Source organism: Haplochromis burtoni, unplaced genomic scaffold, assembly GCF_018398535.1.
Source record: "Haplochromis burtoni strain Fernald_Lab_line unplaced genomic scaffold, NCSU_Asbu1 Contig_341, whole genome shotgun sequence".
In the NCBI taxonomy this organism is placed as follows: Eukaryota; Metazoa; Chordata; class Actinopteri; order Cichliformes; family Cichlidae; genus Haplochromis; species Haplochromis burtoni.
In genome coordinates, this window is record NW_024582702.1 from 53,993 (window position 1) to 68,471 (window position 14,479).

The 14,479-nt window shown below is 43.6% G+C and overlaps 2 protein-coding genes across 2 annotated transcripts in view; one reads left to right on the top strand and one right to left on the bottom strand.

Moving 5' to 3' along the window:
• LOC102308867 (deleted in malignant brain tumors 1 protein) overlaps nucleotides 1-14,479 on the bottom strand; it is a 37,690-nt gene that overhangs the window by 15,586 nt on the left and 7,625 nt on the right. The gene's annotated exons all lie outside the window — the stretch shown is intronic.
• Nucleotides 13,465-14,479, top strand: LOC106633669 (the record flags this gene model as incomplete). The annotated part of the gene is given in 1 exon segment (XM_014340288.1): nucleotides 13,465-14,479. A coding segment is annotated over 1 exon segment (279 nt), but the record flags the coding sequence as incomplete, so codon positions are not given.

Genomic DNA, 14,479 nt, shown 5'->3' on the forward strand with positions numbered 1-14,479 from the left:
CGTATGGGTTGGCACCGCCCCCAGGCGTATGAACGAAAACAGAAAAAACACACACAGGGCCACCTGTCCACCCTTTATTTGGGTGGACCTCTCCCAGGCTCTGAAAGCCTGGCCAGCCCTCCTGATTGATTGAAGCTTTTATTTGTCACTTGCAGTTTGTCACTTGCAGTTGCCTGCAGTGAAATGGACCTTTCTGACCGTATACAATACAAGAGGTCAAAGAGGAAGCATAGATGAAACAATGAAATGTATAACACAAAAAGGCAGTCGAGGAGGAAAATGAAATGCTGCTCATCCTGATCAATAATGGGGGATGACAATGAGAACAGAAACGACATGATGAGGTGGCACTGCATCCCAGACGCGCAAATGAACGTAGAAAAAACCCGGACCGGGCCGCCTGGCCACCCTTTATTTGGGTGGACCTCCCCCAGGCTCCGAAAGCCTGGCCAGCCCACGTGATGGGTTGGCACGCCCCCCAGGCGGATAAATTTTAAAGAAAAAAAAAACCCGGGCCGGGCCGCCTGGCCACCCTTTATTTGGGTGGACCTCCCCCAGGCTCCGAAAGCCTGGCCAGCCCTCGTGATGGGTTGGCACCGCCCCCCAGGCGGATAAATGATAAAGGAAAGAAAAACCCGGGCCGGGCCGCCTGGCCACCCTTTATTTGGGTGGACCTCCCCCAGGCTCCGAAAGCCTGGCCAGCCCTCGTGATGGGTTGGCACCGCCCCCCAGGCGGATAAATGATAAAGGAAAAAAAAAACCCGGACCGGGCCGCCTGGCCACCCTTTATTTGGGTGGACCTCCCCCAGGCTCCGAAAGCCTGGCCAGCCCACGTGATGGGTTGGCACCGCCCCCAGGCGTATGAACGAAAACAGAAAAAACACACACAGGGCCACCTGTCCACCCTTTATTTGGGTGGACCTCTCCCAGGCTCTGAAAGCCTGGCCAGCCCTCCTGATTGATTGAAGCTTTTATTTGTCACTTGCAGTTTGTCACTTGCAGTTGCCTGCAGTGAAATGGCAATTTTCTGACCGTACATACAATACAAAGAAAGGTCAGAAGAGGAAGCAAAGATGAAACAATGAAATGTATAACACAAAAAGGCAGTCGAGGAGGAAAATGAAATGCTGCTCATCCTGATCAATAATGGGGGATGACAATGAGAACAGAAACGACATGATGAGGTGGCACTGCATCCCAGACGCGCAAATGAACGTAGAAAAAACCCGGACCGGGCCGCCTGGCCACCCTTTATTTGGGTGGACCTCCCCCAGGCTCCGAAAGCCTGGCCAGCCCACGTGATGGGTTGGCACCGCCCCCCAGGCGGATAAATTTTAAAGGAAAGAAAAACCCGGGCCGGGCCGCCTGGCCACCCTTTATTTGGGTGGACCTCCCCCAGGCTCCGAAAGCCTGGCCAGCCCTCGTGATGGGTTGGCACCGCCCCCCAGGCGGATAAATGATAAAAGGAAAGAAAAACCCGGGCCGGGCCGCCTGGCCACCCTTTATTTGGGTGGACCTCCCCCAGGCTCCGAAAGCCTGGCCAGCCCTCGTGATGGGTTGGCACCGCCCCCCAGGCGGATAAATGATAAAAGGAAAGAAAAACCCGGGCCGGGCCGCCTGGCCACCCTTTATTTGGGTGGACCTCCCCCAGGCTCCGAAAGCCTGGCCAGCCCTCGTGATGGGTTGGCACCGCCCCCCAGGCGGATAAATGATAAAGGAAAGAAAAACCCGGACCGGGCCGCCTGGCCACCCTTTATTTGGGTGGACCTCCCCCAGGCTCCGAAAGCCTGGCCAGCCCACGTGATGGGTTGGCACCGCCCCCAGGCGTATGAACGAAAACAGAAAAAACACACACAGGGCCACCTGTCCACCCTTTATTTGGGTGGACCTCTCCCAGGCTCTGAAAGCCTGGCCAGCCCTCCTGATTGATTGAAGCTTTTATTTGTCACTTGCAGTTTGTCACTTGCAGTTGCCTGCAGTGAAATGGGACCTTTCTGACCGTACATACAATACAAAGAAAGGTCAGAAGAGGAAGCATAGATGAAACAATGAAATGTATAACACAAAAAGGCAGTCGAGGAGGAAAATGAAATGCTGCTCATCCTGATCAATAATGGGGGATGACAATGAGAACAGAAACGACATGATGAGGTGGCACTGCATCCCAGACGCGCAAATGAACGTAGAAAATACCCGGACCGGGCCGCCTGGCCACCCTTTATTTGGGTGGACCTCCCCCAGGCTCCAAAAGCCTGGCCAGCCCACGTGATGGGTTGGCACCGCCCCCCCAGGCGGATAAATGATAACAAAAGAAAGAAAAACCCGGACCGGGCCGCCTGGCCACCCTTTATTTGGGTGGACCTCCCCCAGGCTCCGAAAGCCTGGCCAGCCCACGTGATGGGTTGGCACCGCCCCCCAGGCGTATGAACGAAAACAGAAAAAACACACACAGGGCCACCTGTCCACCCTTTATTTGGGTGGACCTCTTCCAGGCTCTGAAAGCCTGGCCAGCCCTCCTGATTGATTGAAGCTTTTATTTGTGAAATGCTGCTCATCCTGATCAATAATGGGGGATGACAATGAGAACAGAAACGACATGATGAGGTGGCACCGCATCCCAGACGCTCAAATGAAAGTAGAAAATACCCGGACCGGGCCGCCTGACCACCCTTTATTTGGGTGGACCTCCCCCAGGCTAATCTAGCATAGAAAATGTCAATAAAAAACGTCTTTTGTTAGTGGTTGTAAGGTGACAAAATGTGTAAAAGTTCAAGAGCTATGAATACTTTATCAAGGCATTGTAACTTCACATCAGTGCACATGCATGTACACATATGCAGAGTTATATTATTAAAGAAGTTAAAAACAAACAAACTCTGCTTTAACTTTTGAAGTAGAAAAAGACTGCACGCTTTGGGAACAATATGGAATGAGCGATAATGTCACCACCATTCCATGATTTGAAAACATTTGTTTCACCTTAAATCTGTTTGTTTTTGTTTTTCATAATTGCAAAACTGTAAAATCTCTCAAATCCTTTCAATGGCTTTAGAGGAAGTTGCCCCTAAGCTCCAAACCCAAATTCCTGTTTAACAGGCAATTTGTTCTTTACACTAGTTTGTTCCTTGATTGTAAAATCTGGTATTTTTGCAAATTTGGCTCAGTGGGAAAACCTACAGCCAGGAGACCATTTATTGACTTTGCCCACAAACAAGCTTATGGAATATTAATAAATATTAATAAAGATTTCTGTAAGAGCAAAATCTCTCGCTCTCTGTCTTAAGTATTTGCTCCTAACCACGTCCTAACCAAGCAGACATATATAGCCTTTAATTAATCCTGCAATTTTTTTGTCAAAGACATTTCTCACCATGAAATTACCTGATAGCTTTAAACGGCGACACATGAGCAGATTCACTGAGTAATCAGAAAGGTTTAGCATGAATCTGGACATTAGATTTACGCTCGAAGGTTTAAGCTTATCAGAAATCACTTGGTAGAAGCTCCTTACCGTTTGAAGAAATCCGCTGTCCTCTTTTGCTTGCATCTTTTTTTTCCATCCGAGACTGAAGTTATTCCATGTTAAGTAGTTTTTCTCCGTGAGGAACACAGCAACTCATCTTACCCCTGGGCACCAGGGACTCGAGCTCCGGATCTCAGCAGAAAAGTGCCAGCAAAAGATGCAGATCCCTCCAAGTGTCAGTTTGTCACACTTCTGTCCTTTGTATACTCTGTGACGTCACCACTGGAACGCTAACGCCTCTGCGTAACCATGGTTACAGGGGGACGCTTTGGAGCTCTCCTGCTCAACAGCAAAAGATTTCAGGGTAATATATAAATACTCCAACTTTAAAAACAAGTAAAAGAAATATACTGTATATGTGTATAGTGTACCGCGTAAGAGTTCATTTTCCGGTTAGTTAAAAGATGACCGATGGCAGCCATACTGACGTGAGTTGTTGACGATACGTCGAGCTGTCGATAAGCTGTCTTTGTGCTCTTATATACTGTTAGCCTTGTTTCGCTGGCGTTAGTGAAACTGAAACTTTGAACTGGATGTAACATTGTTGAACTCTAATGCTCAATGGATAAACTCTCGATGCCACGATGTGAGAAAGTAATTGTAACCCCGTGTTAATGCTGTCGTTTGATATTGTGTAATAACCAGCACATATGCTCTTACTGAGTGAAAATAGAAAAGAGTTCAGGTCTGGGTTTAGCCCCAGCGTTTTAAGATCCCAGCAACGTTCGTTGTTATTCCCACAGTTTTAAAAGATGATAGGTTTCTGGGTGCTGACTCAGGGGGACCACTTTAGCTCATTGAAACCTTAATGCCATTTTAGTTTAAGACATTAAACTGGACACGTTTTGAATACAATTTATATTAACAGAGCTATGCTGGACATAAGCAATTGTGTCAGTGTGAAGCCCTGCATATTTTAAGGTTTACAATAAACTCCAGCTCTTACTGAATCTGTAACGTTGGCTTGATCGTCCTACATCATTTTAAAATGCTTTATTTTTTTAATACTTTGTGTTGTTAGATGGGTTTTGTGTCACTGTGCACAGAGAAAAACTCACCTGATGTAGTGGTAAGGCCATGTTCACCACTAGATGGAGACAACCTGGCACAGGTATTTTCTATACGCACTAAATTTCACACTGAAAAGGCTTGCTGGAAGGTGTTTTTGCATAGAAAATAAAGAAAATATGTCTTGAGGTCTTTCCAGTGTTTTCAAAATGCGTTTTTCAGATACACATCAAAACTTCACACAGACAAACACACACACAAAACAACAAAATATATCAAATTACATGCACGTCTCATTCATTTTTTGAGAATCTCCCCACTTTTAATTTTCATGGGAAATAACTTGAGTTATTCATGACATGACATCATTTCAGATAACTTTGTCAGGTCAGTAAATAGCTGCCACATAAATCTAAATCTAAATCATACATGTGTAATATAGAAAAAAGAAAAAACAGTTGTGCTGGTAGTTTATAATAAATGGGTAGGGGTGCATAGTCAGTAAAAGTTACCAAGGCTCTGCAGAGCTCCAAACCTGCTCTGCCACAAACAGAAGCATCAAAAATGTGCGCTGGGAGCTTCATGGCATGGATTTCTACAGCCAAGCAAATCTATATGTATGTGGCCAAGAACCTTAGTCCATGTAGGGCATCTTAGCACAGTTTACTTGTGTCAGTTAGGTCAGCTAGTGGGAGGGCAGAGAGGGCAGCCTCTTCATTATTTTATTGTAGAGTGACAGGAACTGCCTATGAGCTTCTAATCAGGCAGAAATATTGACAGAAAATATATAAAAGGATATACATTAATGAAAATCAAAGAAGAGAAATATTTATGTGGTGTTTGATTTTCCTGAGAACTGATTGGCTGTGATGACTCCTTCAAGTACTACATGCTACTTTGTTCTGCTAGTTAAGCCTGCTGTCTGTTCTCAGGCCTCCTCCTGCTTCACTGGCATATATCCATCACCAGAGGGATCCACTGACCTGCCTGCTGACATCAGACCACACCCCTGTGTCATGTGACCTGGCTGGAGTAGCAAAGCTGGACTCAGACCTGGCTCAGGCAAGTTCAAAGGCAGTTGTGGTAGAGAGAGCAGGGAGTATAGTAAAGCACTGGAAGGATGAGGTGGAAACAGGAAGCGTGTGGATTCAGTGGACTTGGCATCCTCCATGACCCTATCCTGACTTAGCTGCTCCTCTTCCACACTTCTGAATCCAAGCTGGGAGGCTCCAGGCTGTCAGCCTGCTGCTTCATAATCAGAGCAAACCTGAATAAACACCTCTGCTGCTTCCAAACAGCCTCTGAAAATCTGCCTTTTGTTTATTCCCTCCCACATTCTCGCCCTTGCCGTCAGGCTTCTGTTAGATTAGAATATTATTTTATGCCAGGTTATACCCCGAATTAAAGAGTGTGAATTATTATGTAGTTTTAGTTTGCATTATTCTCCTGAATTAGAAGAAGCTGACAACTATTGCATTAGTTAAACTGATTTGCCTTGTTTGTTTGATTAGAAGAGAACAGAGTATACTGGAGTTTTCTGCCCCATCTCAGCAGGAGCAGATAAACTGGGAGCCAAGGTTGTAGCTTAGGCGCCGTGTGAGAGAAAACATGAGAATGTTTAGGCTTTTTATGATAAGGTGGAGGCACCAGAGGCTATAAGAGTTTGAGCAATGCTCCACCATTTTGAGATCTGAGGCTGTCTGCATACAGTGTCCATCTCCCACGCGTGTGATCATTAGAATCATCGTTTGACTCAACCCGGCCGGACCAGTGTTGTTATTGTGGTTTTTTCTCTTGTTTCCATCCCCAATTTTGAACTCGTAACACTTCTCATCATGGCTATCGGTCTTATTGATGCTATCGGTCTCCATGCTCTCTTTACTGGCATCTTCACAACTGCACATTCCTGAATCTAGATTCTGGAGCCTAAATTGATCAGTGTTGAGTCTCTCAGATTTCTCATAGTCTCAAATCACCTGTACTGACTCACTGTAGCTGCTGCTGCTTAGGAGGTGCTTACACTCTGCTTCATTTGGTTCCAATTCAGATTAAGGGACAACACATGGAAAGACAGAAACAACAAATGTTTGAAAAATATTTACTGTTAGAAAACATTCAGTGAAAACAATATTGATTTTTCTGTTTGGCAAACGTCAAATCTGAGTCCCCAAAAGCCAATCAGACAGTAGAGTTGGTATAAACAGAGAGGAGATGAAGCTTCTTTTAGAAGGAGGAATGAAAATATTTAGATTCACTTAAAAGGATAATTCTCTATTTTTAGCACTTTCCACTTTCACTTTCTTGCCATTAAACTATAATTAGCTTTAATTTCACTTCAAATACATGAACTCAGAAAAGTAAGAGTGTGATTCTGGCAAAAGATTAAAAATGCTACATTTTACGGTTTAAAATCCCAGCTCACTGACCCTTCTGTATATGTGCTTCACTATTTGGATTACATTGCATTGTACAGGTAGACTATGATTGTATCTGTGGGGCTTACAAACGATGGCATTTGTTCACACACTCACAGTAGGGCTGGTCTGGACACATTAACTGGCTCTAGGTGACAGAAAGCGCTGTAAGGACTGAGAAAAAACAGTATTAATCCCTTTTTGGTGCACATTATGACAGCTGGGATTTATGTATTGTGTATATTATGTGTTGAGGTTTTCTCTTTGCGACTGAGGTCCTTACTGGCAGTGAGATTTGTATTGAGCGTGCAGTGCAGAGTGATCAGACACACGTGCTGTTCCACAAACGGGATGTTTTTATTGTAGTCACTGCAGCAAGTGAGATCGGTGAGAAATAAACCAGGAGAGGTGGAGGGAAAAGATCAAACAACAGGTCTTAGAGTCAAAGATACAATCTGAATGAAGAGAACAAAAGGCTCACTGTGTGGAAGGCTGAGATACTCGTCACTCTGCAGACGAGCAGCAGAGACAGTTCAACAGGCCACAGAGTATTTTCCCAAAAGTCTCGGGGATCATTGAAATGTTTTCTGGCAAAACTGAGAACAGCCTTTGTTCGTTTTGCTCAGCAGGGGTTTCCATCTTAGAGTGGGGGAACCCTAAAATCAGCTGTAGTGGCTCTTTGTAGATTAACACAACTGAAATCAACAAGATGTAAGCAGGTATTTCACGAGTTGACCTGGCTGATTTCCACCCTCTACACTGACAGGTCATTGTTTACACCGTCTCTTTTTCTACATTTAAGCATCATCAGCTAAAATTCATATTCATCTCTGTTACACTTGATATAACAGACCACGAGCACCACAGCCATTGTGCATCAGTCACACGCAGTTCTTTACTGTAAACTAACCTGATTATCCTGCACTAACCTGCAGAGGATTTTCATGTGGTCTTTAAATAACACAGTTAGTCTAAGTTAGCTTTGCAGCATGTTTCACAATATGAGAACATGAGGAAATCAATGTAAGCTTTAAATTTACATCAAATCCCACTGAGCAGTCCTTATCTTTAAATATAAGCTCTCCTCTTCCTGTCCTTTATTCTTTGTCCACCTCTGAGTGAAGTTATCTCAAACTTGCTTCTGTCCCTGTGAAATACAGCAGCTGGACTTTTAGCTATCAACACACTGTGAGACAAACTGCACAAAAACAGTTTGTGTGTTTGCTGATGTTTGTTGAGCTGATAGAAACGTTGCATTTGAAATGACCTGCCACTCCCTTTATGCTTAGGGCTTGTTAGATGCTGACGTATGGCAACCACAACTTATGGACACCTGCAGTCGTTCCAGAGCTGTGCCAAAAAAACAAAACCACACAGCGGGCCCACTTGGACCTGTTATTATGGCACACATGATCTCTTTTTACACTATGTCCCCTGGTGATTATTTGAAAGAGGACTGAAGGCTCACAGCGACAGAAACAATAACTCCCTGCAAATGTGTTAAACCAAAAGTAACAAGAAAATTTAAGCAGTCCAAAGTACAGATATGTGTTTAAAAATCCATCCATCCATCCATTTTCATCCGCTTTGTCCGGGGGGGCAGCAGCCTAAGCAAAGAGGCCCAGACCTCCCTCTCCCCAGCCACCTCCTCCAGCTTATCCGGGGGAACACCAAGGCGTTCCCAGGCCAGCCGAGAGATATAATCTCTCCAGCGTGTCCTGGGTCTGCCCCGGGGCCTCCTCCCGGTGGGACATGCCTGGAACACCTCACCCAGGAGGCGCCCAGGGGGCATCCTTGTCAGATGCCCGAACCACCTCAGCTGGCTCCTTTCGATGTGGAGCAGCAGCTGCTCTACTCTGAGCCCCTCCCGGATGGCCGAACTTCTCACCCTATCTCTAAGGGAGAGGCCAGCCACCCTTCGGAGGAAGCTCATTTCTGCCGCTTGTATCCGCGATCTCGTTCTTTCGGTCACTACCCACAGCTCGTGGCCATAGGTGAGGGTAGGGACGTAGATCGACCGGTAAATTGAGAGCTTCGCTTTTACACTCAGCTCCCTCTTCACCACGACGGACCGGTGCAGCTGCATTACTGCAGCTGCAGCCCCAATCCGTCTGTCGATCTCCGGCTGTGTTGGTGTTTAAAAATGTCAGGAAAAAAACTACTCCAGTAAAGTACAGATGCCTGATAATTCTACGTTAGTACAGTAGAATATAAAGTATTTGTACTTTGTTACTTCCCCCTTGTGATGAACCTTAACTGAGGCGAGTGAGTCGTGCAGCACTTTGGATGTTGTTCTGGGCTGAATGAGTCGTGGCTGGACGGCCGGCCACTCCTTTTTGACCACTGAAGGTCTGGCAGCTCCCCTTACGATAAGGGTTCAGATCGCGCGAACAGGTGTGGGATTAGAGCTCTGGGTAGCTCCCCAGCTGGGTCTAGACTGGGTCTAGAGAGTATTTTAAATTCAGGGAATTTAAAATAGAAAGTAGCTCGTCCACAGAAGGACTGGTAGCTCCCCTTACGATAAGGGTTCAGATCGCGCGAACAGGTGTGAAATGTGTGTGTTTAGTTAGTTTGTTTGTTTGCTTGTTTTAATCAATTTTAAATCATGCTTTTTATTTGTTTTTGTTTCTAATGTCTCTGTAAAGCACTTTGAATCACCTTGTTGTTGAATTGTGCTATACAAATAAATTTGCCTTGCCTTGCCTTCACTGTTCCATGTTTTCCATTTGTGGACAATGGCTCTCCCTGTGGTTTGGTAGAGTCCCATAGCTTTAGACGTGGCTTTATAACCTTTTCCAGACCAACAAATCTCAAATGTGAATTTCTTACAGATTACAGAAAAAAGCCCTGACAGCTCATTGCTCAAACTGCACAGTTTTTTCCTTTTGTTTTTTAAACTGTAGGGTGTCAGTAGTCATATAAAACAGAGATTTCTGTAGTAAAAAGTGAAAAACAAACTTTTCTGTCATTTAATTGTTATTTGCTTGATGTCTTTGTGTAGCATGAATGGCAATAAAGGAGGTTTTTATTCACTAGGAAAAGCTGTAAAACTTTAAAACACAGTTTAAAGTCCAAAATTCATGCTTGTTTTAATAACTTCAAGTGAGCATTCAGGCCTGTGAGACTCATTTAGACACTCAGACAGTGAGCCATGGCTCTGTGGTACACGCAGACCTCTATTCAAAGACCCTTTGTATATGTTTGGAGCTGTAATGGCACTCGATATTTGCCTTTTCCATTACTGCCAGGGCCTCGACACAAACTGTTTACATTGTATGATCATCAGTTAAAAGTTTAAGTGCAGTCGTCTTAATTTACAGGAAGTGTCCAACAGACAGACAGGATATGATGTAAATATAATGGAGCAGTGAAGTTGGAAATGATTTTGTGATTTATTTTTTTGTGAATGGGTCATCAGACAAAGTTTTTAAGACAGCCTGATAATAATAAATTACAAGAGAAGTACTTGAAGTATTAAGTAGTAAATGCATAAACAAGCTTTTCAGTGTCACTATGAAGCAGGATGTTTCTAATTTCAGAGATATTACAGAAATGTAAGAAAGCTGTCCTACATATTTGTTTAATGTGCACCTTGAAGCACATATCCTGATCAAAAGACTTCAAGATTACAGATAATATTTAACCGTAAAAACATTAAAATTATGTGTAACAGCTGGGGGAAGTACAAAGGAAGGCTTCAGTCACCCCAGGCTCCCTCACGGTTCTGAAAAAAATGGGCCGCACACAAACTCGTTTCTTGTACCTCTTGGCTCATATCAGCAAATTTCACTCCTGCTGGCACTGAATAACAAGTTTCTTCTGCACTGATTTAAAGTCAAATTCAGAGTCACAAAGCCAATTAGACAATAAAGTTGGTATGCTGTGGTTGGGGGTGGGGGAGTAGTGAGCTGGGTGTGTGGAGGAGGTGTGAAGTGGCTGAGGTGGAACAGCAGCATGGGGGGTGGGTGAGTCTGCAGACGATGTTTAAGACTGCCTCCTGGATGAATCAAACCTGTTAAAGAAGTGATTCAGTATTTGCCCACCTCACATCACCCCTGGGCAGAGAGAGAAATCACCTGTCATGTGTGTGGACTGTGGGAGAAAGCCAGAGATCCCTAAGAAAACAACCCACAAAGGCAAAGGAGAATCTTCCTGTGAGGTGATAGTGTTAACCACTGAACCACATAGTTTGTCATCCACAAATTATTGGACATGATGTGATCTAATGGGAATAATCTATTCAGCAACATAATGAGTCCAGTTGCATCTTCTGTGGTGATACATCTCCAGACCTTTACTGCTGCCTTGTTGTGGTGTCACTCTGCCTTTGGTCTTCAGCAAGGGGAATGCAGCTCAGGACATCATCTAGCCTTTCGAGCTTGTTCTATCAAAATGCCATAAAAGTTACATAATTCTAAAAACAATTCTGACTAATTAAAACTGTATATTATAGGATGGACAAGCTTATAACACAGACTCAGATACTAATGTTGTTGAACCTGTTCAAAAAATGTCAGTTTCAACTGTGCAATTATGCTTAATTACCATGGCAACCAGCAGCAGCTTCACTGAAATGAATCTTCCCACAGTGACAGTGAGCTGCAGTGGTGAACTAGAAAATTAGATGCTCATGGCTTTAAGACAGTTGCCTGCGTTGTCAGTTTAGTAGGTAAATGTTATTTCTAGCATTTTGTCATATTTTTGTTCTTCAAAAATATTGATAAATTAATGTTGGACACAAATCGCATTATCTCTGAATGAGGGAATTCTGAGGCTTTCAACTGTATCTAATAGTTTTCAGTAGATTATGTCTGCATGTTTGTTGCTATATGTTTATTTCTTCCTGTCCAAGCATTAAATCAATAAAGGGTTTAATGCTTGGACTAAATCTGTATATGTAACATAAATTATAGACAACACAAAATGCATGTGTATTCCCTGAACCTAAGTCATTTTGCATTTGCTTGCTTTTATTTGTTGCCTGAAATCAGTGACTTTTGCACACAATAAATAAAATCAGTGTCTGAAAACAGGAAGCTGGTCCTAACAAAGGGCTTTCCGAGACATGGTTTGACCACTAAATTGCATTTTTGTGGTATCAAAAAGAACTTCAAAGGTTGTGACTTACTGATCTTTTGACTGTGATATTGAGTAATGGTAGTGTTGTCCCCTACCTAAAATACTCAATAGCTGGAGATAAAGAAAATAACAGAACTAGGATTTTTCCTTTTTATGTGCACGTAACAGTGCAAACCTTGACAACTCTTAAATAAATATGTCCAAACTCAAATTCCTGTCAAAAAGTCCTGGAGAAAGTGGTGTCCGCACAGGCATTCAGCTACGCTGCTAGCAAGTTGGCTACAAGCTAAGCTAAGTAAAGACACGGTGAGTGAATACTTTGACTATAAATTTGACTATAAATTAGTGAGTACACGGAGAGGGTGCTTCAGATGAAGCGCCTGAAGATTAAACGATGAAATAAGAAGTTATCCAAAAGTTTTTATTAAAGTGCTACGCAGATAAGCTACACAAAAACACCATTGTATGTTGTAACAGGAACAGGAAGTGATACTCTAACGCAGAGTCTAGTACTCTAATACTAGTACTGCAGCCAATGGCTGTATCCCACTTCAGGGTCTGCAGCCTTAAAGTACGCAGCCCTAACAGTCCTCAAGGGCCGCGTACTCAAATACCGCTAAGGCCAGAAGTGCGAGGCTTGTGATATTGGACAGTCTAGCCTCTGTCGCGCTGCCCAGGTTGCCTTGCAACCATGATATTAACCGCTGGAAACGTTTCATACAGCATTGTTTGACAGAAATGAAAGAGAAAATCTTTGGTTCATCTGTTTGTTTTTATATGAGCTGTGTTTAATTTGATAAGTATCTGAGGCTGAGACCACAGGACTGTAAAAACATAATTGTTGGGCTTCATTTCTGTACTGAACACTCATTTTAAGATTAGCTAGTAAATAAAAATTAGCTGATGTTGTTCATGAGACTAAAGTCATCTCACTGTGGTAATGTAAATATAATATGGCCAATATTATAGCTGGTCATGGACAGCTTTAGGTATGTGAGTGAACCACCTGACATTAGAATGTGTCTCCATGTACTTCATGAGTGACCACTCAGATCTCACTCCCTCGCTATATGTGGAAGTAGACATGTATGTTGCATCCAAAATCTGCCTATCTACTATATTTCCTTATCATGAGCTAAGAATAGAGACAACAGAACACACATAACACAAACTTTCAATTTACATGTTCCACTTATGAGCCCATCCCTCAAAACACATTACAATCAAGTGACAACAAGGTCTTAAAGCTGCAGAAGATAATATTATTATTTAAAATAAATTGAGGAAAAAATCATTGCAAGTCATTTGATCATTACATCTCACTAACATTATGTAATTGAAGGGTTCCATTTTCAAAAAGTGTGTCTCTGTGAGTTTGCATGTTCACTGTGTTTCATATGAATTCTGTGATTTAGTATTTTCATTTGCTTTTTCCTCAGAGAGCTGTTGACCACATCGTGAGTGGAGTCCAGCAATATCAGGCCCTGTTAGGAGCACCTGAAACAACAAATGACTGAGAGACATTCTGGGGACCTGGATCAACTAAAGATGATGCAATGGGGGTATTTGACCAGTGTGTTGACCCTTTCATTCAAATTGCTTCCACCCATTTGCAGGACAAGACCATCAAAGAACTGTTAAAACCAGTTGAACCAGAGATTATTGTTGCAAAACATACAGTATGTTATGTGAAGTGTCGTAGCCTGGGTCTTTTGACCCAGCCTTTTGTGTTTCTTATTATTATTATTATGTATTCTGGTTGAGACTTTCTAGTTCGTTCTGCATCTTGTCATTCCCGGCCTGTGTGTTTCCTCTGTGTAAAGCCCGTGTTTCTTAGTCTGTGTTTTTGCGTGTGTGTTGAGTTTCCTGTCTCACTGTGAAGGTCTGTGTCCTGTGTCAGTGTATTCAGTTTGCATCATCCCTGTCTCGTCAGATTCATCAGGTTCAGCTGTGTGTCCCTCCTGTGTGCAGTCTCCTCGTTTCCCTCTGTGTGTATTTATAGCATGTGTCCTCTTGTGTGCGTTACTGGTCCGTCTGTGTCCCTCCATGCTGTTCTTCCTGCTTGTCGGTCTTCGTGTTACCTCCGCGCTCCATCCTCTCGTGTTCAGGTTTGTAGTTTAGGTCTTAGTTTTTCCTGTTTAGATTATTTCTGAGTTCTGCTTCCGCTTTTGGTTGTATGTCACTCTCCTTAAAGCCCACTTACATCTCAGTCAGTGCCTGCGCTTTGGGTCCTTCATTCATACCTCACACGGCTTTCCCCGCAAACAGTGACATGAATAGTGGAGACTCCAGAGTTCTTGCCGTTAAGGACCATTGTTTTCATTATATACCGTTGGTGAAAAGTTTAGAGCAGCTGCTATCACAGCCAAGAATGCTTGCAGTGATTGACGAGGTACAAGATAGGTACAAGATGGCGCCGAGTATGGCAGCCTCGTCGCGAGCTCCCCCAAGCAAC